Below are 25,061 nucleotides of genomic sequence, written 5' to 3' on the forward strand. Positions count from 1 at the left end.
TTGTATTCAAACAGGACGAATATGATGATGAGTTCAAAGTCTGTAGGAAGAAAGAAAACTTTGCAAACAAAATAAATAAATGAGTTGCTACTGTGGCGCCCCCTAAAGGCCAGAGGTTGCAACTGCAATTACACAGTGATTATAATATTAATCTATTTAAGATTAAAAATAAAGAATAAACAAATGTTAATCATCATTATTGATTTAGAAAACATCAAGTGATAAATAATGAATGAAATAAGAATGAATGAAGATGTGCAAATAGTCAAAATAATGTTACAAACTGAACAAAGAAAACATTGATTAGTTTTCAGAAGTTTGAAACATTAACGTGTCCTCTGATTGGCTGAAGCAGCCGTCACTCACGTGGTGGGCGGAGTTTAGAGAGAGAGAGGGAGAGAGAGAGGAGTTCCAGAACGAGGGTGTTTTTCTGCGTAGAAAAAAAAGGAACAAGAGAAGAAGAGTGATACTTTTACGTTCTACTGGATAACTACTAAAGGAGAAGAAGAAGAAAGAGAAAGAGAACAGAAGAAAAGAGGAGAAGAAGAAAGGAGGAGGAGAAGAAGCAGAAAAATAAGGAGAAGAAGAAGGAGGAGAAGAAGGAGGAGGAGGAGGAGGAGGAGGAGAAAAGTTCATGGACAGAAAACATGTAAATAAATTCTTTGCTTTTTTTCACCATGAAGACACGTGGAGCTCTGAGGTTGAAGTGGATCCAGAACCAGGACTGGGTTTAGATCTGGATCTATAAAGGATGTCATCAGAAGTGGCTGCAGGTCTGGTCCTCAGGGTCCTACTGCCCCTTACTCTGACTGCAGGTAAGACCAGAACCAGAACCAGACTAGTGTGTTGTGGTCCACAGTCTTCAGACCAGAACTGAAGCACACGCATAGTCCTGAGTCACAGTGAGTGTTGTGGGCTTCAGACCAGGACCAGATGTTGTCTGGTCTTGAGTGATTGTTGTTTTGAATGAGATCTGATCTGATCTGATCTGATCTGATCTGAACTGATCTGATCTGATCTGAACTGAACTGAACTGATTTGATCTGATCTGATCTGATCTGATCTGAACTGAACTGAACTGAACTGATCTGATCTGATCTGATCTGAGCTGATCTGATCTGATCTGAACTGATCTGATCTGAACTTTATTCTAATCTAAACTGTCCAGGACTGACTTTAACATTTAGCTGAAATTTCCCTTTAAAGTGCCTCACATTCCACAGAGGGGGAGGTGTGTGTGTGTGTGTGTGTGTGTTGACACTGCTAACCACACACACACACACACACACACGCACTCTCTCTAAAAACCAGATGTGACCTGAAGAAGTGGAACCATGTGTCTGTTACAGGGAAGAATTCAAAGGTTGCACACCAGTGACACAGTCTTCATGTGTTCATCACAGTCTTCATGTGTTCACAGCATGTGTGTTGCGGTACAATGGATTCTCTCTGGTCTATGTACTTCTGCTGCTGCTGGTGCCGCTGCTTTCTGACCCCGCCCCCAACACAGGTATGAATACTGTATTTGCCCCCGCCCCCAACACAGGTATGAATACTGATCACATGGATTAATTCATTGTCACATGTTTCACTGATGAAATCATAATAATTATGTTACATAGTGATGATGTCATTCTGACACAATGAAACCAGACCAGACCTGCTACACAGAAACACATTCATGACTTGAGGGGACATTGCATTGACTTACATTCATTTCCTGGAGGTTTACTCTAACCTTAACCACAATTACTACTGGCCTAATCCTAATCCTAACCATAAAACATATCTTCACCTTAAAATGTAGTCATTTACGTTATGGGGACTTGATTTTTGTCCCAAACAAGGAATACAAGTCCCCATTATGTGACTGTGGAAACAGGTTTAGGTCCCCACAACATTAGTAATACCTGGACACACTTACACACACACAGTAGGATGTTCATTTCCTGAGGAAACAGAGACAATGAGGATGCCCCTCAGGGACAGGATATGTGACACACACACTCACAGTTAGGTCCCACAGTGTGTCATCTTTGTGAGGTCACATGGTCACATGATCAGGCAGCCCATGGCCAGGAACTGGGCTTGTAACTGGAGGGTTGCTAGTTCAAATCCCAGGAAAAATCACAGATAACTAACTAACCTGGTCATCTTCACTTAAACTATCCTCCATTGGCTGGTGCTAATCCCAGCTGAGAGAGAGGCGGGGTCACACAGGTTACCTGTCCATCACAGAGACACACAACTGTCCACTCTCACACTCACAGTCAATTTAGAGTCCATAACACACACACACACACAGGGAGGACATCACATGACCTGCGCTTACATTCACTTGACCTGCGTTTAAAGTCATGTTGTTGCTGTCTCAGGAAACACCAGTCGCTGTGTGATGGCTGTCTGTGTCTCCAGCTTCCTCTTCCTCCTACTACAGTCCTTCTTCCAGGTTACCACGGTAACACTGCAGCCTGAGAACAATTGTAAGTCTGTCTGTCTGCTCACCTGTCTGTCTGTCTGTCTGTCTGTCTGACTGCTCACCTGTCTGTCTGTCTGTCTGTCTGCAGGTACATCGTGGCAGAAGTCCCTTGCTCAGCTCGGCCTGGTCAGGTAAGAATGACATGTAGAGGTACATTGTGGGTAAGTGTGCTGAGGAGGCGGAGTCATGGTCCTTACTACAGTAAACATAACCCTAACCCAGGAAGTGACACAGAGTCACAGGAAACAGGACATCTGATCTGTGTGTGTGTATGGGGGGGTTAGACAGTAGTCTCCCTGTCTGTTCAACATGGCTCTGCACACACACACAGGCACCAAAGTCTTTACATTAGACTCAAACACACACACAACTAAACCCTGAACTATCCCTTTAAAAAGATTTCTCTGTCTCTCTGACTCTCTCTGTCCGTCTCTCTTTCAGTCTAACAGGAAGTGATGCAGGTTCTGCAGTGAGACAGGTGCTTCCAGATGTTGGTGTGTTGATAGTTAGTCTGGTGACCTGGAGACTGACTGTCAGGTTACATGGTGACACACACACACAGGTAGAAGACACACACACGCACACACACACACACATGAAGCAGGTGTAACCTTGTTAAGTCTTCCCCTCTAGTCTCTAAACAAGGTTAACTTTCTATTAGCTTGTAACTCAGTCAGCGATTAATAACTGTAACCTTGTTATGACACACACACACACACACTATAATGATTAGGTTTCAGGTTTAATCTATTTAATATTCGTTTGTCTGTTAACATGAAACCAGACAAACTCTAATGAACTGCTCCTTGTGTTTTCAGCAGCAGCAGCAGGAGGAAGAGGAGTTTGACTCTGTGCTCAGAGAGGAGGAGGGGCCAGAGGAGGAGGGGTCAGAGGAGGAAGGCAGCAGGAACAGATTTCTGGTTGAACTGGAGTCACTGATTTGTAAAACCAGACACTTTGTGGGAAACATGACGACGACTGGAGGGAAAATCCTGATGACAGCTCTACTGGGACTCACAGGTCACCATAGCAACCTGGAGAAAACACTCACAGGTCACCATAGCAACCAGATGTTTAACTAAAAGTTCCCTTTGTGCCCCAACCCATCCCCACCCCTTCCAGGTATCATGTTTCCCTCCCTCTCCTCCCTCCCCTACCTGCTCTGTTTCCAGGTGTTGTGTACATGGTGGGCATGGTCAGGACAAGTCCCACCTTTCCTCTTCAGGTGTGTGTCAGTGATGTCAATGGTCTATTCCTCTGCCCACTTCCTGCTTCTCTACTGCTACCAGCTGCCTTCAATGCAGGAGGTGTGGCCTCCTGACCACACCTCAGCCAGGTAACACTGCTCCTGATGTGATTATTGATAAAATGTGGTTTCCTATGTCGTGGATATGATGATTGTTGATTGATGATTGATGATTGTTGATTGTTGATTGTTGATTGTTGATTGTTGATTGTTGATTGATGACTGATGACTGATGACTGATGATTGTTGATTGTTGATTGATGATTGACGACTGTTGATTGTTGATTGATGCCTGATTATTGTTGAGTAATGACTGATGATTGTTGATCGATAACTGTTGATTGATGACTGATGACTGATGATTGATGATTGATGACTGTTATTGTTATTGTTATTGCTGATTGCTGATTGCTGATTGATGATTGTTGATTGTTGATTGATGATTGATTGATGATTGTTGATTGTTGACTGATGATTTATGACTGTTGATTGATGATCGATGCCTGATGATCGATGACTAACGATTGATGATTGATGACTGATGATTGATGATTGATGATTGTTGATTAATGATTGTTGATTGTTGATTGATGATTGATGATCATTGACTCATGATTGATGACTGATGATCAGTGACTGATGATTGATGATTGGTTACAGTGTGTTTGGTCTGGTGCCTGTGGTGGTTGTGGACTGCACTGCCCCCTGGAAGCTGCAGATGAACACTGAGCTCAGCTGGTTTCACTTCAGCAGTCCTCTGCTGCTGCTGCTGCTGCTCCACATAGTGGCCAGTCTGAGGAGGAACCAGGTGAGGACCAGGTCTTTATTCTCCTGTCAGGGTGTCATGTAAGCTCCTCTTATTGGCTGACGCTTACATGTTTTTCAGCTCATTGATGGCGGTGGTGTAGAGAGGGTGGAGTCAGCAGTTGGGGGTAGCAGTGACATCATCACCTCCACCAGTAACCTGAGTGCTGAGGTCAGGGGTGACATCACAGCAGAGAGGCGGAGAGAGATGTGGAGGAGGGCTCACAACAGTCCAGAGTGCGGAGAGATGTCATCAACCAATGACAGCCCCTCTGGCTCTTTTGCCCCACCTACACAGAGTACTGCTTTGGGACTGGATGTTAACTCCACGCCCCACTACTCTCTCAGCCAATCAGGTGAGTGTATGGTTTGAATCCCAGTCTTTGGTGGCTCAGAGGAGCTAGGTCAGCATCCATGTGACACCATGTGACACCATGAGACATCATGTGACATCATGTGACATCATGTGACACCATGTGACATCATTTGACATCATGTTTCAGACACGCTGGAGACCTGTCTATTTGAAGGAGATGAGTGGGAGGAGGGCGGGGCAGAGGCAGGTGACGGTGTGGTCAGCGCTGCCTCCATAGCGTTCAGTTTCCTCCTCAAACAGAGTTACATCTGTGCTCTGATAGCCATGATGGCATGGTCAATCACATACGTGTCCTGGCTCACCTGCGTCCTGCTGCTGTGGTCATGTGTTCTCTGGATGATGCGAGAGCGTCGACGCTACACGCTGATGTCATCACCCTGGTTGGTTGCCTATGGCAACCTGTTGGTCATCCTGCAGTACGTCTACAGCTTCCCCCCGATTCAGGAAGTCCCAGGACTGTTTCCAAAAAAAGACGCCCCCTGCAGGGAGCTTGTCTCCAAGGTAAAAGTCCAACTGCAATCATAGCACTGATGTAATGTGATTATTTACTGATGACCTGCTGCTGTTGCAGCTCTTGTGTCTCGTGACCTTCTGGCTGCTGCTGCGTCAAACCATGACTGAGAAGAAAGACAGAGCGACAGAGACACAGCTTTCCACCATCACAGTCCATGTGGAGACTGAGACCAAGGAGGTATCATATGAGGAGGTTCTACTCATGGGGGGCGGATCTGGAGGAGGAGTCCAAATGGAGGCTCTGGTTGCCGTGGTAACCAGAATGTTCATTAAATACTGGATCTACGTCTGTGGAACAATGTTCTTCTTCGTCAGTTTTGAAGGAAAAATAGTTCTTTATAAAGTCATCTACATGGTTATGTTCCTGTGCTGCGTCGCCCTCTACCAGGTAAACTGCAGTGCTGCAGGTACCAGAGGTTCTGCTCACATACACCTGTTCACCTGTATGTCTGTCTGTTTGTCTGTCTGTGCAGCTGAACTACGAGCGCTGGCGAGCCTTGCTCAGAGGATTCTGGGTAGCTGTGGTGGTTTACTCCATGCTGGTTCTGATCCTGGTCTACACTTTTCAGTTTCCTTCATCCCCTCATACCTGGAGTTACTACACTGGACTCAGTACTCACAGGTAATCTGATCAACACTTTAATCAGATTAGATTATAATGAGACTGATGTTATTGGTTGGTTCATGTGCGACTTTGTCTTTCCAGGTTGGAGGACATTGGTTTGGAGAAGTTCTCGGTCTCAGGACTTTTCACCAGGATCTTTATTCCTGCTGCGTTCTTACTGGTACACAAACTCACACACGCAAACACACAGACATACACACTTTGATCTGTAGGTGTTGTCTTTGAGCTCAGGTGTCGTATGTGATCTACAGGTGTTGTCTTTGATCTACAGGTGTTGTCATAGATCTACAGGCATTGTTGTCTTTGATCTGCAGTTGTTGGCTTTGATCCTTGGGTGATGTCTTTGATCTGCAGGTGTTGTTGTCTATGATCTGCAGGTGATGTCTCTGATCTGCAGGTGTTGTTGCTTCTGATCTGCAGGTGTTGTTGTCTTTGATCTGCAGAGTTGTTTGATCTGCAGGTGTTGTCTTTGATCTGCAGGTGTTGTCTTTTATCTACAGGTGTTGTCTCTGATCTGTAGGTGTTGTCATTGATCTGTAGGTGTTGTCATTTATATGTAGGTGTTGTTGTTTTTGATCTGCAGGTGTTGTCTTTGATATGCAGGTGTTGTCATTAATCTGTAGGTGTTGTCTTTGATCTGCAGGTGTTGTCATTGATCCGTAGGTGTTGTTGTCTTTGATCTTCAGGTGTGTATCGTCCACCTTCACTACTTTCATGAGTCCTTCTTACAGCTGACTGACCTGAAGACAGTGGTGGACACACACAACAGCACCATCACCAGGTAAACCCTCCTATATTTACTAGTTAGCTGTAGGTTCATCTTCTTCATTTCTAACCAGATTTACCAGACCTCTGTAATTGCTGCTGATCCTGTACACACCTGTCTCACTCTCACCTGTCTTTCTCTCACACACACTCTCACACCTGTCTCTCTCTCTCTCACCGGTCTCGCTGTAGGTTGGTCCACTCTGATGGCAGCCTGGTTGACCTGTCAGTGTGCGGAGCTCCACAGCTCCTCTTGGAGGAAGAGAAGAGAAAAGACCAGATGGAGACAGAGGTGGAGACAGAAGATGAGTGTGAGGAGGAGGAGGACTTCCACTGTGGATTTGACAGGGAAACCCTGTTTGACCACAGTGCAGGTAAACACATTCTACGCAGCTGATGTTGAGGTTGACACAAGACATGGACTCACGGTGTCTCGTCCTCAGTGCTGGTGTCTTGGAGGTTGGTGGTAGATCGTCTCGCTGTGTTGTTCCTGCGCCTCCTCTTCTCCTTGCAGCGCCTACAGTGCCTCCTGTGGTGGTTTCTGGAATTACACATCATGAAGATTGTGTCCTGCTACATCATCTGGGTTTCTGTGAAGGAGGTCTGAGTCTGTCTGTCTTTGTCTGTTCTGTCTGTCTCTCTCTCTGCAGGTGTGAGTTAGAACCCGCCTCTCTCTCCCTCTGTGTCTCTCTCTCTTCAGGTGTGTGTCTTTAACCTGCTGTTTGTGTTCTGTGTGGGCGTGGCTCTGCCCTGCAGGCCGTGGCGCCCCCTGCTGTCAGGAGTGTGTACAGTGTGGACGTGTGTGGTGACCGTCTGTAAGATGTTGTACCAACTCAACGTCGTTCAGCCAATCAAATACTCGTCCAACTGCAGCATGGTAACATAGTACTGTCTGTCTGTCTGTCTGTCTGTCTGTCTGTCTGCCCGTCTGTGTTTAACCTGTCTATTTCTCTATAGCCAGACAACTCCAGCATCGATCTATCTACCTCTGTTTTATACTCTGGTCCTGTTGACCCCGCCCAGTGGGTGGGGCTTCGAAAGACGGATGGAAAACTGCTCGACTACCTGAGAGTGAGTGATGATAATGAAGACACATGGTCATGTGTTTGTCCTTTTGTCTCTGATAATGAAGACACATGGTCGTGTGTTTGTCCTCTTGTATCTGATAATCAAGACACATTGTTGCATGTTTTTCCTCTTGTCTCTGATAATGAAGACACATTGTCGCGCGTTTGTCCTCTTATCTCTGATAATGAAGACACATTGTCGTGTGATTGTCCTCTTGTCTCTGATAATGAAGGCACATTGTGACGCATTTGTCCTCTCGTCTCTGATAATGAAGACACTTTGTGACGCGTTTGTCCTCTTGTCTCTGATAATGAAGACACATTGTGACATGTTTGTCCTCTTGTCTTTGATAATGAAGACACGTGTCTTTGTCTTTACAGCACAACCTGATGATGCTAGCGTTGTTAGCGTTTGAAGTGACCGTTTACAGACACCAGGAGCTTTACCGCCTCCGCCATAACAAAGTCCTGCCCCCCACCAGAACGCTGTTTCAGTACATAACCAGACAACATCTGGATAACAACGTGCTCAGCTGTGTCAAATACTTCCTCAACTACTTCTTCTACAAGTTTGGACTGGAGGTGAGTTCTTGAGTTCTGGATTGGGGTTTTGGACTGGAGCGCTGGACTGGAGTCTGGAGCTCTGGACTAGCACTCTGGACTGAGTCTAAAACCTTGTCAACCTCTCCTTCAGACTTGTTTCCTGTTGGCGGTTAATGTGATTGGTCAGCGGATGGATCTGTTTGCCGTGGGCCACGCCCTCGGCCTCATCACTGTCCTATCACATCGCAGGAGGAGGAGCATTGCTGCAGTGTGGCCAAAATACTGCTACTTCCTATCCGGGCTGCTGTGTTTGCAGTACCTGCTGTGTATGGGATTCCCTCCTGCGGCCTGTAAAGGTACAAATATATTCTGAGATTATGTTACTCAATAATCTGAGAATGAGATATTTAAAATTGTGTTGAATGTGCTTTATTTTCAGATTATCCATGGAGACCTCCGTCCTCTCACATGGACTCTAACGTGGTCAAATGGCTTTTTCTCCCCGATCACCTGACTCCACCAAACCCCCTCTTCCTCCTCTGTACGACATCATCATCATCATCGTCAGATATCACTCGACGACAGCAGTAAACAGACGTGTGTTTGTTTGTTTGCCGTCAGATGACTTCCTGCTCCTGTTGGGGGCGTCGCTGCAGCTGCAGGTGTTTGAGGAAGAGCTTCAGCCGACAGTACAAGTCCTCGCAGGAGACAACAGCGAGTCGGACGAAGACGACGCTCAGATCTGTGATGTCATCAGACAACTGCGTCTCAACACGGTCCCTGATTTCATGCTGTGCCGGTAAGCCCCACCTGTCCACCTGTCTGTCTCTCTGTCCCCCTGTCTGTCTCCCTGTCCACCTGTCTGTCTCCCTGTCCCTTCAGGTCTTACCTGGACATGATGAAGGTCATCATTTTCAGCTACATGTTCTGGTTTGTACTCACCGTCATCTTCATCACAGGGACCACCAGGTGAGTGGGCGGAGCTACAGGTAGTTGAATGAACATATAGATTTTTTTTTTTTAAAAAACACCTGTCCCTCAGGATCAGTGTCTTCTGCATGGGTTACCTGGTGGCCTGTTTCTACTTCCTGTTGGTGGGCGGAGACTTGCTGCTGAAACCAGTAAAATCCATTCTGGTTTACTGGGACTGTCTGATTGGCTACAACGTGTTTGTCATCACCATGAAGAACATTCTTTCGGTGAGAAGCTTCTTCATCATCTTCATCTTCATCTTCATCTTCACACAGATAAACCGCCTCAGGTGTTTCACCTGTTAGCTGAAGACTTTTCTCTGACACAGCTGTCTGTGTGTCCCTCTGTCTGTCTCTGTCTGTCCGTCCGTCTGTTTGTCTCGGTAGATCCTGGCCTGTGGTTTCATTAAATCTCTTGTGTTGAATCACTGTTGGTTAATCCAGCTCTTCAGTCTGGCCTGTACCATCAAAGGATACACCAAGCGTGAGTAAAACTGTCTATCTGTCTGTCTGTCTGTCTGTCTGCCTGCCTGTTTCTACACCTGTCTGTCTGTCTCTCTGTCTGTCTCTCAGCGGAGCAGCAGAGCAGTAAACAGTGTGAGTTGCCGAGCGACGAGGCCGGTATCATCTGGGACGGCGTCTGTTTCTGTTTCCTGTTGTTACAGCGCAGAGTTTTCAGGAGTCACTACTTCCTGTATGTGGTTCTGGACCTGAGGAACACACAACTGCTGGCCTCCAGGTACACACACACACACACACACACACAGATACACACAGACACAGCTGTGTTAATGGTGTGTGTGTTGCAGGGGGGCGGAGCTCTTTGAGGCTTCCACTGTGAAAGCTGTCAGAGCAAGACTGGAAGTAGAGAAGACGTCCATGGATCTGCTGAAGAGACAGTAAGACATGGACACGGTTTATGTCCAGACTAGGATCAGGACCACTGCTCTACTGAAATGAATCAGGTCCTGGTCCTGGTTCTCAAACCTGATCTGACCTATGACCTGTGCTGGTTTCAGGATGGAGAGAATAAAGTCTCGACAGCAGAAGTTCCGCAGAGGAAAAGAGAAAATGTTGAGTTTAAACCAGGACAGTGTGGGCGGCTATGATGGTGAGGAAACAGAAGTGTTGTCATAGTTACGGACCAGCACACCCAGCTGTTTGTTTAAAATGTCTAATTTCAGATCAAGAGCCAAGGAAGAGTCAGCAACAGAAGCGATGGTGGAGACCGTGGGTTAACCACACCTCGAGTGAGTGACCTATGACATCATCATGTCCACCAATCACAGCCCTGTGTTACAATGATGTCATCACTCCATGTCTCTGCAGTGGTGAGGAGCGGAGACTACTACCTGTTTGAGACAGACAGTGAGGAAGACGAGGAGGACGAGAAGAAGGAGGAGGACAAAAGGGAGAAGGAGGAGCCTCCTGAGAAGTCCGCCTTCCAGGTGAGTCCTCAGAGATTTCAATCTTGTCCTAACAGTGACGTCTTCTTCATCTTCTACTTCACGTGGTGTGTGGTTGTGAGAAGAGCAGCAAGGAGAGCTAAAAACTCTTATATTTATATATATATGTATATATATAAACACAAATGTCTTTATTTTCTCATTGTTGCGTGTTGTATGGTCATTTTTATTATTGTGTGTTAGTTGTTTGTAGTTTAGTGTTTTCCCGTGTATTCACGGCTGAAGCATGAAGTTCCTCTGTCTCCTGTGACGGGGGAACAGGTGTTGTTGGCAGTGGGAGATCAGGTTGGACACGGGAACATCAGCTCTGCTTCCCGCATGAATAAAGTGGTGGTTGTGTTTCTGAAAGAAGAAAGCGCTGTAGCTAAACTCGTGGAGAGTGGCCTCGTGCTCAGCAAGAAATATCTACAGGTGTCTCTGTTGGTGGTTCCTTCTACACGGATCACGGTTTCCAGAGTTCCTCCGTTTATCTCCAATGAGGCGCTGGAGAAAGAGCTGAGGTGGTTCGGTAAGTTTGCCAGTGGGTTTTGATTGGCGGGTTTAGGTTGTAAAGACCTTAAACTGAGGCATGTTCAGTCTTTCAGAAGACAAGTGCTGATGTTTTTAGACTCGCCGACTCAATCACTTGATGTTTCTTTCTGTGTTAAACAGTTATTATATGGTGTTTGTCAGTTCTGGAAGCTTGAAGTGTTTTGAGTGTGGAGATGTTGGACATAAGCGGATCATCTCCTGCTCAGGCAACGGTTCCTGCTGGCTCCACAGGTCGCGCCTGAGGAGCCCGCTGGTTCCGCGGCAGCGGGTCTCGTGATGTTGGGCTCCATGGCTGGGGTCTGTGTGGGAGCAGGACAGGAGGTGGCGTTGGCTGCTGAAAGTCAGAAAATGACTGAGCTGGTCAAAGATGACTTAAGCATTAACAGTGTGGATACAGACTGTGTCTCATGACTGACACTATATCTGATGGTGTTGACTTTTACTTGTAACGGGTCAGGGGAGGACCCAAATGCAACACACATAGGCAGACAGACAGTTGGTAATGTCTTTTATTCTTCACCTTTTCAAAGGACAGACGACAATCAGATAAACTTGCTTCATGGGGGGCAGTCGGTGAACCCTGTGGCTGACGCACCAAACACACTGAGGAGGTAGCAGGAAATGGACTGAAGGCTGAGCTGTTACGTCACAGCAAGCAGACTGAAGACAGGCGGGGAGCAGGCAGAATCCGTAGTCAGGGGCGGAAGGCTGGGTCAATCCCCGTAACAGAAACAGAACAGACAGGTCGGGGACAGGCAGGGTTGAAACCCGGGAATCAGTCCAAGAACCACTGGAGAGACCAGTGCAAATGACATAGAACAATCTGACAGTGACTGTGCGGTGGAGAGGACCAAATATGGTGGGCTGAATAGTGATCAGGGGCAGCTGCTGTGAACAGGTGAGTGGATTTGAGCTGATGAGGAGGGCGTGGCTGATGAGGAGGGCATGGCTGATAAAGAGGGCGTGGCTGGTAGGTGATGAGAAGGAGGGAGAGAAGAACTGTGAGGGGGAATCATAGTCAGCTAGTGTGTTTGAATATTTTCCTGATGAAAAAAATTCATTGAAACAGTAAACACTTTACAAAGTCGTTGGTTTTGATCTACTTGATGAAAAGAAACGCTTCCGTTTAAAGAAGTACATCACAACAGTTAGGAAGGATTCAGGTATAACTCTATGGAAATAGCGAAGAAAATGAAGGTCTAAGAAAATAGAATCAGAATCAGAAGAGCTTTATTGCTAAGTATGTTTTGCACATACAAGGAATTTGTTCTGGTGTCATTGGTGCATAACAAGCATACACATTTTTTTTAAAAAGTTAAGTGAAACAGTATATGTATATATACACAGTATATAAATGTTTTGTTTTTTTAAAAAAAAAGATGAAAAAGAGCACTACAGAAGAGCAGTAAAGAGCAGTACAGCTGGGCAGTAAGTGAGTAACAGTGAAATAACAGTGAAATATTCACCAGGTGCAAAAGTTCACAGTAATGACGTTAATGTGACGCATAAAAAGGATGTAATGATAATATGTGACATGTAGAGGCAGAGGAGGAGTGTGAGGAGTCAGAGTGTCGGGGGGTTCTGTTCTTGTGGCGTGAGGTTCTGGTCCTGATGGACCGCAGCCTCCTGCCAGAGGGGAGTGACTCAAAAGGTTTCTGTCCGGGGGGGGAGGGATCAGCCATAATCTTTCCTGCACGCCTCAGAGTTCTGGAGGCGAACAGGTCCTGGAGAGATGGAAGACTGCAGCCAATCACCTTCTCTGCAGACCGAATGACACGCTGCAGTCTGCCCTCGTCCTTGGCCGTGGCAGCAGCGTACCAGATGGTGATGGAGGAGGTGAGGATGGACTCAATGATGGAGGAGTAGAAGTGCACCATCATTGTCTTTGGCAGGTTGAATTTCTTCAGCTGCCGCAGGAAGTACATCCTCTGCTGGGCTTTTTGATGAGAGAGCTGATGTTCAGCTCCCACTTGAGGTCCTGGGTGATGATAGTTCCCAGGAAGCGAAAGGAATCCACAGTGTCAATTGTGGAGTCACAGAGGTTGATGGGTGCAGGTGAGGCTGAGTTCTTCCTGAAGTCCACGACCATCTCCACTGTCTTTAGAGCGTTGAGCTCTAGGTTGTTTCGGTTGCACCAAGTGACCAGCTGGTCAACCTCCCACCTGTAGGCGGACTCGTCACCATCAGAGATGAGTCCGATGAGGGTGGTGTCGTCCGCGAACTTCAGGAGCTTGACGGACTGGTGACTGGAGGTGCAGCTGTTTGTGTACAGGGAGAAGAGCAGAGGAGAAAGAACGCAGCCCTGGGGGGATCCGGTGCTGATGACCTGTGAGTCGGAGTCTTGTTTTCCCAGCTTCACATGCTGCTTCCTGTCAGACAGGAAGTCAGTGATCCACCTGCAGATGGAGTCAGGCACGCTCAGCTGGGAGAGCTTCTCCTAGAGCCGGGATGATGGTGTTGAAGGCAGAGCTGAAATCCACAAACAGGATCCTGGCGTAGGTTCCTGCAGAGTCCAGGTGCTGGAGGATGTGGTGGAGGGCCAGATTAATTGCATCGTCTACAGACCTGTTGGCTCTGTAGGCAAACTGCAGTGGGTCCAGGAGTGGGTTGGTGATGGCTTTCAGGTGTGAAAGCACAAGACTCTCAAAGGACTTCATAACCACAGAGGTCAGGGCGACGGGTCTGTAGTCATTAAGTCCTGTGGTCCTTGGCTTTTTAGGAACAGGGATTATTTTCAAGGTCTTGAAGCAGGCTGGCACGTGACATGTCTCCAATGAAGTGTTGAAAATGTCTGTGAACACTGGAGACAGCTGATCAGCGCAGTGCTTCAAGCTGGATGGGGAGACAGAATCCGGACCAGCTGCTTTCCTGGGATTCTGTTTCCTGAAGAGTTTGTTGACGTCCCTCTCGTGGATGGAAAGAGTCAACACTGAGGTGGGTGGGGAGGTGGAGGGGGGTACCTTTAAGGTGGGCATTGGTGGAGATGCCCAGGCCCCTGCTGAGGTGGGGGAGGTGGAGGTGAAACACTGGAGCTGGGGGTGTTGGGAGGTGTTGTGGGGGATGGTTGCAGGACTGTCCCTCTGTCTTTCAAAGCGGCAGTAGAACTCGTTCAGGTCGTTCGCTAGGAGTTGGTCGTTAAAGGAGTTGGGGGCTTGAGGCTTGTAGTTGGTGATCTGCCTAAGCCCTTTACAGACAGACGCAGAGTCGTTGGCTGAGAATTGGTGTTGGAGCTTCTCAGAGTACAGTCGTTTAGCCTCTTTCACTCTCTCCATCTTCTATGCACAGTTTAAAAGTGGCTTCTTTAGACATCAATGGGGGCAGAAACGCACAGAAGAGAGCTTTAATATCTGACATAATAAACCAGAAGAAACTTGATGTAGTTTTCCTTCAAGAAACACACAGTGATAGTGTGAATGAGACAAATGTGCTCAGTCACGGCTCTAGCATCAGCGCAGGAGTCACTGTTTTATTCTCTCCATCTTTAAATGTAAATGCTTTGAGTTTCACAGAGGTTGTGAAGGGGAGAATCCTCACAGTTATAGCCAAGATTCAAGGCTTTCATTTTGTTTTTATTAATGGCTACGCTCCAAATGGGGAGAGATATCCCTTTTGTGGGCAGAGAGAGACTCTAGAACACTTAGTGGTTTCATGTCCTCGTTTGGCAGACTTGTTGAAGTTTTTGCACAGGTGGGTGCATATTTTTGGGTTGAGATACACTGTTAAAATAAGACGGACAATGGATCTTATCAACTTCTTGTTGGCGTCTGCTAAGCCCCCAATCTGGAAGAGCTGCAAGAACCAGGTGTGAGCTGGACGGAGCCGGTGCTCTGTCTGAAGGCCCTAGTCTCAGCCAGGCTCAAGATAGAGCACTGACCTGGAACCTGGTCCTGTGTTCAGTGGTGGAGGATGGGTCAATGCAGCTTCATTTTTAAGTGTGTGTGTGAGTGAGTGAATTGATTATTGATTATTATTAATGAATTGTTGGTTTGGAAAATTGTTTTCCTAAAGTTTTCTTCTTCTTCTTCTTCTTCCCCGTGTTTCCAGTTTGTTTATCACGCCTGGATCACAGACTCCAGAACAGCCATGAGAGCGCGTCACAGCCAGAGGAAACAACGCGAGAAGACATCTTCTGTTGGGAGGAAGAATGAGGACAGAGGACGTGAGGACGAGGACAGAGGACGTGAGGACGAGGACAGAGGAGGTGAGGATGAGGACAGAAGACAAGAGGACAAGGACAGAGGATGTGAGGACGAAGACAGAGGAGGTTAGGAGGAGGACAGGATATAATTACAGTTTTGAATAATAATGTAGTTTGAGTTTGATCTTTAATCATCATGTGATGAAGATGTGAATCATCTCCAAAATACTTTGATCTGCTGTGTTTGTCCAGCAGGTGGTGTCATAGAGGTGATGGAGGAGGAGGAGGAGGGAACAGGTAGGAGGAGTCACACTGACTCACTTGAGATGGTAATGATGGTGGTGAGGATGATGATGAGGATGATGGTGATGTTTCAGAGACAGCTCTTCACCGGTTCTCCAACACACTGCGGTTCTGCTGGGTTCTGCTGTCGGCTCTGCTGGACTCTCTGACCACGTGGCTCCGTGGTCTTTGTCAGGAACACATCGACATCTCCACCGTCCTGAGAATTGAGCACTGCATGCTAACACACCAGGCTAAACAGGTAAAAGTGTCCTCACAGGTGTGAACCAAACCAAAGAGGTTTGATCCGCTTCACTGTTGTCCTCTGTGGTCATGTGATCAGGGTCATTTACCGAGCAGAGAGGCCATCAATGTTTACTACCAGGAGCAGATGATGAAGGCGTCCAGAGAGTCCGGTCTGGACTGCAGGGATGTGACACATGAAGAGGGAGTGAGTCCTGATACAGATGAAGAACTAGACCCAGGAGCAGGTGGTCTGGCAGATTCACATATTGAAAACGGTCAAGAGAAAGGACCAAGAGGAGATGATCCAGGTGAACCAGACTCTGAACCGGCACTGGAGGCGACGGTAGAACGAGACTGTGTATGTGGTTCAAACATAGAACCAGGACCGGGACCAACAAGTCCTTATCAACCACAAGACTCAGCAGAACCCGCACCTGAACATATCATCACTAAAACCAGCCAAAGACCACGACCTAAACTGTCTCGGATGGACTGGGTGGACTCGTCTTCATCAGAGGAAGAGGAGTGGAGTGAGACACAAAGGTTCGTCCTCCAGTATCAACAGAATCATCTGATGTGAGGACGAATTGACACATGTCTCTTCTTTTTTGTTTTTCCAGTGGTGAAGACAAGAACCAAGCACACACCGCTGCCTCCTCCACCTCCTCCCTCATCCTCCCCCCTTCTTACAGCACTGCTCTTGGACTGGATCTTCAGGCTGAGGATGGAGAGAGGGAGAGGAGGGGGGAGATCTGTGACTTCCTGTCTGACTCAGCCACCACTTCCTGTCTACTGGTGCCTCGCACTCAGGAGCTAACGGCCAGTGAGCTGCTGAGGAACAGGTAGGACAGGTGAGTTATCAAAGTCAGTCACAATTCATGACCTCTTCACATCATTTCTCTGTGTTTCAGAACATTCTATAATGACGAGCTGGAGGCTTCCGACTGTTTCTATGACAACCAACCACAGCTGCTGCAGCTGTGCTACGCCCTCTGGAACATCCTGGCAGCCAGGTAAACACCTGACAGGTGACCACCACTGTCAGGTCAGGTGACTGTCAGGTCAGGTGACCATGTGTCAGGTCAGGTGACCATGTATCAGGCCAGGTGACCATGTATCAGGTCAGGTGACCATGTATCAGGTCAGTCGACTTTCAGGTCAGGTGACTGTCAGGTCAGGTGAGGTCAGGTGACCGTGACATGAGACCACACTGTCACGTTTCAACTTGTGTAAGTTGTGACTTTTATGACCAGATTGAATTCAGAGCCTGAAGCTCCTCCTCCTCATGTGCAGGTCAGAGACAGTGTGTTACCTGGTCATTGTGTTGAACCACATGGTATCAGCCAGTTGTCTCACGCTGGTACTCCCTGTTCTGGTGTTTCTGTGGGCCATGTTGTCCGTCCCTCGACCCAGTAAAACCTTCTGGATGACGGCCATCATCTACACCGAGGTCAGCTCTCCTTTATTTATGATCCATACCTGTGTAGAAATAGTACTGATCAATAAAGATGATTGATTTTCTATTGCCAGGTCACTATCGTCATCAAGTATTTCTTCCAGTTTGGTTTCTTTCCATTTAATCAAAAACTGGAGGTGGACCGTTCCAAACCGTTCCATCCCCCGAACATTCTGGGAGTGGAGAAGAAAGAAGGTTACGTTCTGTATGACCTTCTACAGCTGCTGGTGCTATTCTACCACCGAGCAACGCTAAAGGTAATGCTACAGCTACGCTAAATGTAACGCTAAGTTATTAAAGATTAATAAAGTCGTCTGTCTGTCTGTTCTACCACCTAGCTATGCTAAAGGTAATGTTACAAAATGCTAAAGTGTTAGTGTTAGTTCTAAACTGGTGTTGATTTCTCAAAGACAGTAAATAAAGCTCTGCCTGCTCTACAAAGTTCTGTGTTGTATTTACATTTATAAACATGCTCAAGAACACGAGAAGATGATTGGAACACGACAAAAACACGATGAGAACACCATGAGAACGTGATGAGAACACCATGAGAACGTGTTGAGAACACCATGAGAACATGATGAGAACACCATGAGAGCTTGATGCCGATTGGACAAATGAAAGCTCAGCTTCTCTGACTGTAGTAGCGGGGCACGGACGCTGGGCTTCTGCATGATGATTGGACGAAGTGTCTGAAAGGCGGAGCCAGTTTTTGACTGACAGCCTTCTCTGCCTCATTCCTGTGTGGATGTTGTGATGAAGTGTGTGAACAGCTGATCGTTGTTTGTTATTTACTCTTGATTTTAGTGTGTAACAGTAAATAAAAACATTATACTCCTGCTCCTCTTACTCCTCCTCTTCCTGCTCCTCCTCTTCCTCCTTCTTCTTCCACAGTGCCATGGACTCTGGGACCAAACTGTTCTCATGGAGACGGACACTTTTAGTCACCATGATGACCCAGAGACCTCCACTGACTGTACGTCACCTGTGGGCGTGGCCAACGCACTGCGACGACGAGGCAGGAGAAGAACGCGCTCTAGCTCCACCCAGCTGCGCTCTCCTGCAGGTAGAATCAAACACACTTCAGGAGATCATTTGAATTCTTGTTTTTTTCTGAGCTCAGGTGGGCGGGGCTTGTGTCCTCAGGTAGCGTCAGCTCTCAGCCTCAGGTGACCACGACCTTTGACCTCCTGCTGCAGAAACTCAGAGAACTTTCCATCAGAACCAAACATTTCTCTGTCAACAGGTAAGTTCATGCTCACCTGGAGTGGGCGGAGCTATCTAACTATCAATACTATCAAAGGTGGGATCAGTAAGCGATGTTTGTTACTATGGCAACACAACTATTGCCTATAAACACATGGAACTGTGTGTGTGTGTGTGTCAGGTGTGTGTCTGTGTACCGTCCAGTGTGTGTGTTCTTCAGAGCTCTGGTTCAGCCAGAATACAGCGCGGTCACAGACGTGTACGTCCTCATGTTTCTCGCCGACACCGTAGATTTCATCATCATCGTCTTTGGTTTCTGGGCGTTTGGAGTGAGTTTGTGCTCTATTCATCTGTGTGTGTGTGTGTTTATGTTTGTTTGTGTTGTTTATGTTAGTGTGTTGTTTGTGTGTGTTGTTTATGTTTGTGTTGTTTATGTTTGTGTGTTGTTTATGTTTGTGTGTTGTTCATGTTTGTTTTTGTGTGTTTATGTTTGTGTTGTTTATGTTAGTGTGATTATGTTTGTGTGTTGTTTATGTTTGTGTTTGTGTGTTGTTGTAGAAACACTCAGCAGCTGCTGACATCACGTCGTCTCTGTCAGAAGATCAAGTTCCTGAAGCTTTTTTAGTCATGGTCCTCATCCAGTTTGGTACGTCTGTCTGTCTGCTGACCTGTCTGTCTGCCTGCCTCACTGCTGACCTGTCTGTCTGTCTTTCTCACTGCTGACCTGTCTGTCTGCCTGTCTCACTGCTGACCTGTCTGTCTGCAGGTACCATGGTGATAGACCGTGCTCTGTATTTGAGGAAAACAGTTTTGGGGAAGTTGGTTTTCCAGGTGATTCTGGTTTTTGGGATTCACTTCTGGATGTTCTTCATCCTGCCAACCGTCACTGAGAGGTAACTGACCTCCTGACATCATGACCTCTAGACATCATGACCTCCTGACATCACGACCTCCTGACATGTATGTGTGTGTGTGTGTGTCCAGGCGCTTCAATCAGAACTTGGTGGCTCAGCTCTGGTATTTTGTCAAGTGCATTTACTTTGGACTGTCAGCATACCAGATCAGGTCTGGGTATCCAACACGAGTCTTGGGAAACTTCCTGACAAAGAGTTACAACTACCTCAACCTGTTCCTGTTCCAGGGGTAAGTGAGTCCAGCTGAGTCCAGCACCACACACTGTCCCCTCCCACTATGACATCACTGGTGTGAAACATAATAAACTCTTGTTTCTGATGATGTAATCAATTTCCTTGTAGTCGCCCCCTGGTGGACGTTCAGCAGAATATATGTTTACACACTTTTTCTACCCAGAGACGAGGTCAACACAAAGAGAGTGATGGAATAATGTTCTGTCTGTCTGTCTTTCTGTGTCTGTCTGTGTGTGTGTGTGTGTCTCTGCAGCTTCCGTCTGGTCCCCTTCCTCACTGAGCTCAGAGCGGTCATGGACTGGGTTTGGACGGACACAACACTGTCTCTGTCCTCATGGATCTGTGTTGAGGACGTTTATGCTCACTGCTTTGTCTTAAAGTGCTGGAGAGAGTCAGAGAAGGTGTGTGTGTGTCTGTGTGTTGACCTGTGTTCACGTGTGTGTGTCTGTGTGTTGATGTGTGTGTCTGTGTGTTGACCTGTGTTGATGTGTGTCTGTGTGCATCTGTGTGTTGATGTGTGCGTGTGTGTTGACCTTTGTTGACACGTGTGTGTGTGTCCACAGCGGTACCCTCAGCCTCGTGGTCAGAAGAAGAAGCGTGTGGTCAAGTATGGAATGGGCGGTCTCATCGTCCTCTTGTTAATTTGTATCGTGTGGTTCCCACTTCTCTTCATGTCGCTCATCAAATCTGTCGCTGGTGTCGTCAACCGACCGCTCGATGTTTCTGTGACCATCACACTGGGAGGCTTCCAGGTCAGTTACCATGATGACGACGATGATGATGATGATGTCATTGCTGCAGTTGATGATGATGTCATTGTTTACAGCCCATCTTCACGATGAGTGCGCAGCAGAACCAGCTCAGAGATCTGACAGAGACCGAATTCAGCAGCTTGGTGAACTCGTACAGTTACACACCTGTAAGTTGTGACCTGTTCTCACTCTGTGATCAGTCACGTCCTGCACTGACGCCGCTGCCTGTGTTTTCCCAGAGTGCTTTGCAGTTTCTGGAGGCATACACACATGAGGACGTGACGGTGGCAGAGTTGCAGGGCAGCAGCAACTCTCTGTGGACCATCAGTCCTCCGAGCAGACATTACCTGAGTCAGGTTCTGCACCTGGACCACTTTCCCCTGACCGTGTCCTGGACCGTGCAGAGGTTACATTCACTTGCTCATCACATCTTTGACCAAGTGTCCAGATTTCAGAGTTCAAATGTGTTTATGTTGAACAGGAACCTGAGTCTGGGGGCGAAGGCGGAGCTTGCGTCAGGTAAACATGTGACCTACCTGGACAACCAGACCCGCCTGGAGCTGATCGAGCTGCTGAATGGGACCAGGACACTTCCTGTGTGAGCACAGTGGGCGTGGCCTACCATTAGCCCACATGTAACCAATTTGAAGTGATGACATCACAGATGACATCACAGTGAAGCGATGACATTATGGCGTGTTTTTGTCTGCAGGGTAATACAGGAAGTGTTTCCGTGTTTCCTCCGAGCTCCGAGTGACTCCAACGCCAAACCCATCGAGCCGCTTTACCATGGTGTGACATCACTTTACATTCATGTGTTCATTTACAGTGACATCACTTTACATTCATGTGTTCATTTACAGTACACCTCCTCTCATCCAATCACGTGTCTTCTCTGTTCAGACGACAGCTACAAGGACATCCTGCTGGCTCTGGAGAGATCCACCAATCAGACCAGAGAGATTCGTGAGTGGTGGATCGTTGACCAACCGACTGTCGGCCTGGTGCCACTGCAGGGCAGAGCTTCACTGAATGACAACAGGGAGGCGGGGCTTCAGCTCTTTGTGTTCAGTGACAAAGTCAGTCCTCCGAGTCTGGGCTTTCTGGCTGGATATGGGTGAGCAGTGACATCATGACTTTATCATGTCTACAGAGGACTTTTCACTGACTTTAATCTGATTACCCGTCTCAGCATCATGGGTCTGTACGCGTCCGTGGTTCTGGTGATCGGGAAGTTTGTCCGAGAATTCTTCAGCGGGATCAGTCACTCCATCATGTTTGAGGAGCTTCCGTGTGTGGACCGCATCCTCAAACTGTGCACCGACATCTTCCTGGTAACTTTAACCTTTAATCTGATTACAACATCACTGTCAAAGACTGTCTCTGTAATCTGATTACAGCATCACTGTCAAAAACGATCTCTGTAATCTGATTACAGCATCACCTTCAGACTGTCTCTGTAATCTGATTACATCATTACTGTCAAAAAGCTACCTCTGTAATCTGATTACAGCATCACTGTCAAAGACTATCTCTGTAATCTGATTACAGCATCACTGTCAAAAAGCTATCTCTGTAATCTGATTACAGCATCACCGTCAAAAACTATCTCTGTAATCTAATTACAGCATCACTGTCAAAAACTATCTCTGTAATCTGATTACAGCATCATTGTCAAAAAGCTATCTCTGTAATCTGATTACAGCATCACCGTCAAAAACTATCTCTGTAATCTGATTACGGCATCAACTTCAAAGATTGTCTCTGTAATCTGATTACAGCATCACTGTCAAAAACTGTCTCTGTAATCTGATTACAGCATCACTGTCAAAAACTATCTCTGTAATCTGATTACAGCATCACCTTCAAAGACTATCTCTGTAATCTGATTACAGCATCACTGTTAAAGACTGTCTCTGTAATCTGATTACTGGTTTCTACTTATTCTGGGTGGTGGCTCATACTACTACTTTTGTTCATCAGATTCAGGCTGTAATAATCTGGGCATTTGTAATGCTGTAATCTGAATGTCTGACATGTGACCTGTTTCAGGTGAGAGAGACAGGTGAGCTGGAGTTGGAGGAGGAGCTTTACGCCAAACTCATCTTTCTGTATCGATCTCCAGAGACTCTGATCAAATGGACTCGACGCTGAAGTGGTTCCTTCAACGATCCTCAATTTTTAATCTTCAGAGATTATTCTCCCCATGTTCTTTAAACAGCACCGTAAAGAACAGAGAAACCATCTGTTCTTCATCTCAAGATTTCAGGAAATGTTACAGAAGGATTCCTGGAATCATCTGGAACATCAGTGGAACGTTACCTGGTTGATGTGAAGCTTAAGAAACCTAAATGGATCTCAGGACAGAGTCACTTCATAGACTGTTGAAGTATTACAGTATTATTGATTAATGATTATTGCAGGGAAGTATCACACCCTGGAAAACCTGGAATTATTTAATGTGACTTTTAAACTCCTGGAAATTCACATTTGTCCAAATGCTGTGGAAAATAATGATCGTCTGAAAGTATGTGATTGGTGTTGCAGTCATTTTTCAGGACCTGTTCCAGGACCTTTTCAATGACTTGCATACAGCTTTACTCACTTGTTTTCTTCATGTTTAACCTGTACTTAGATTGGTAATACACGAGGAGCCCAGGAGGAGGCAGTAGAGCAACACAGATGTCAACTGACACCAACAACCAATGAGTGCTAAATTAGCTCAGTGTTAGTGCTACATTAGTTCAGTGTTAGCACAACATTAGCTCAGTGTTAGCGCTACATTAGCTCAGTGTTTGTGTTAATCAATGAAATGAATCTATAGAATTTCTCAGGATCAACAGACTCATGAATCAATCACAGGGGAAGAACTGAAAATGGCCGCCTGATCGGTCACAAAGGAATGTAACACTGGAATCAGCAGATTAAGTCCACACTGCCTCCTAGTGACAGAGACAGGAAGTGCACTCATGATATGTGTTGGTAAAGTCAAAACTGTTAACCCAATAAGAAAGAAACACAGAATCAGATCCCTGACCCAGCCCAGAGTCAGAACCCAGACTGGAAACAAAACAAAGGTGTGACAGTAAAAGCTGAACTTTATTGTGATTTATTGATCAAAATGATTGTGAGGTCATAAACTGACCAGAGGAAGAAATGGAGTGTTTGACCACAGTCACTTTCTGTCATGTTGGGCTGTTATCATAGAGGAGGCGGAGTCAGAGTATGAATCACATCACTAGTGAAGCTGTGGTTTTAATCTGTTTAGTCATAATTTAATGTATTTGCATCATTTTGAAAATTAAAAATAATCTGTGACATAATCTGTGAAATACTGCAATGTGAGCTACACGGTGGTGTGATGGCTGACACAGCTGCCTCACAGCAAGACGGTCATCAGATCAGATCCAGGTGAGATTGGTCACCTGTTCCATCTGTGTTTGAGCCGAGGGTTCTCCAGGTTCCTCCCACAGTCCAAAGACGTGATAAAATTAACTCTGAATTGACTGCAGCAGTGAGCTGTCAGCTGGGAGATTGGCTCCACCTCCACTCATGACCAGCCCAACTTCAAATGTTATTGTTATTTATTTGGCAAATAAACTGAATTCACCTTCAAAAATTCAGAAACTGAAAATCAACCATAACTATTCAATTTCTTTTGGGAAATCAGTTAATTTGAAAATTCATGGATAACAATAATAATTATATTTTACCATTAAAAACATCATTTTGGTGAAAGAGCTTCCTCATACTGTTGTATAAACCATTACAGGAACATAGAAAATGATTTTGATCATTGTAAAGCTGCTTAGTGGTGGTCTGTTACATCGGTTAAACCGCTGGTTGAAGGAGTGCTGGCAGCATTCAGGTGTCACATATACAGTGTAAGAGAATAAGAGATGAACACTGTGGACACATGGTTGCAATGGTCGCAAGTTCGATTCCACCCCTGGCTGATTGTACTCGATTCCGTTGTAAGTCGCATTGGATAAAAGCGTCTGCTAAATGACATGTAATGTGTGTACATATTAGAGCTGGGACTTTATCACGTTAATTCTGATTAATTAATTACAGAAAAAAAAAAAACGCATTTAATTGCACTCCAAACAGCGCAGAACGTTGCTCATTGCACGAGTTCCCGGCCGTAATACTGACACACAGGACACAACACGAGAGAAATGGAAATCAGTGAGAAGCTGTTGCTGGGTTCCGTGGGCAGAAATTTTAGTTTTCAAATTCTCAATAAAAAAGCCATTTAAATTGAAAAATGTTGCTTCTCGTGTCAAATATTGATATGCGATTAATTAAGTACAAAGCCTCTAATTAATTAGGTTAATTTTTTAATCGAGTCCCACCACTAATACATATACATATACATATATCAGTGTTTCCCAACCCTGGTCCTCAGGGAACTCTGTCCTGCTCCAACACACCTGCTTCAGATGAA

The 25,061-nt window shown here is 46.2% G+C and overlaps 1 protein-coding gene across 4 annotated transcripts; it reads left to right on the forward strand.

The window, feature by feature from the left end:
* The first annotated feature begins 599 nt into the window (after nucleotides 1-599).
* On the forward strand, nucleotides 600-23,937 carry LOC122772127 (piezo-type mechanosensitive ion channel component 2). Of its 4 annotated transcripts, none has more exons than XM_044029831.1 (53): nucleotides 600-815; nucleotides 1,421-1,510; nucleotides 2,376-2,483; nucleotides 2,568-2,610; nucleotides 2,921-3,041; nucleotides 3,295-3,499; nucleotides 3,602-3,815; nucleotides 4,386-4,533; nucleotides 4,612-4,885; nucleotides 5,033-5,406; nucleotides 5,477-5,806; nucleotides 5,892-6,040; nucleotides 6,125-6,203; nucleotides 6,730-6,824; nucleotides 7,001-7,182; nucleotides 7,252-7,409; nucleotides 7,509-7,685; nucleotides 7,766-7,879; nucleotides 8,257-8,457; nucleotides 8,570-8,774; nucleotides 8,858-8,959; nucleotides 9,040-9,217; nucleotides 9,301-9,387; nucleotides 9,461-9,617; nucleotides 9,777-9,873; nucleotides 9,963-10,128; nucleotides 10,199-10,288; nucleotides 10,409-10,500; nucleotides 10,574-10,639; nucleotides 10,719-10,837; nucleotides 15,431-15,650; nucleotides 15,777-15,821; nucleotides 15,902-16,068; nucleotides 16,150-16,595; nucleotides 16,673-16,894; nucleotides 16,964-17,065; nucleotides 17,346-17,502; nucleotides 17,583-17,765; nucleotides 18,403-18,574; nucleotides 18,655-18,754; nucleotides 18,896-19,043; nucleotides 19,273-19,360; nucleotides 19,481-19,607; nucleotides 19,699-19,857; nucleotides 20,116-20,263; nucleotides 20,426-20,614; nucleotides 20,689-20,781; nucleotides 20,854-21,020; nucleotides 21,096-21,212; nucleotides 21,327-21,406; nucleotides 21,518-21,731; nucleotides 21,807-21,948; nucleotides 22,667-23,937. In XM_044029831.1, exons 1-53 carry the CDS (start codon nucleotides 752-754, stop codon nucleotides 22,766-22,768), a joined length of 8,073 nt encoding a protein of 2,690 aa, XP_043885766.1. In that variant the 5' UTR covers nucleotides 600-751; the 3' UTR covers nucleotides 22,769-23,937. The 4 variants fall into 4 exon arrangements, with proteins under 4 accessions (XP_043885766.1, XP_043885784.1, XP_043885775.1 ...); XM_044029849.1 differs by having other exon boundaries at nucleotides 623-815; nucleotides 15,780-15,821; XM_044029840.1 differs by having other exon boundaries at nucleotides 623-815; nucleotides 3,298-3,499.
* The last annotated feature ends 1,124 nt before the right edge of the window (nucleotides 23,938-25,061 follow it).

Source organism: Solea senegalensis, linkage group LG1 (assembly GCF_019176455.1).
Source record: "Solea senegalensis isolate Sse05_10M linkage group LG1, IFAPA_SoseM_1, whole genome shotgun sequence".
NCBI classification, from domain to species: domain Eukaryota; kingdom Metazoa; phylum Chordata; class Actinopteri; order Pleuronectiformes; family Soleidae; genus Solea; species Solea senegalensis.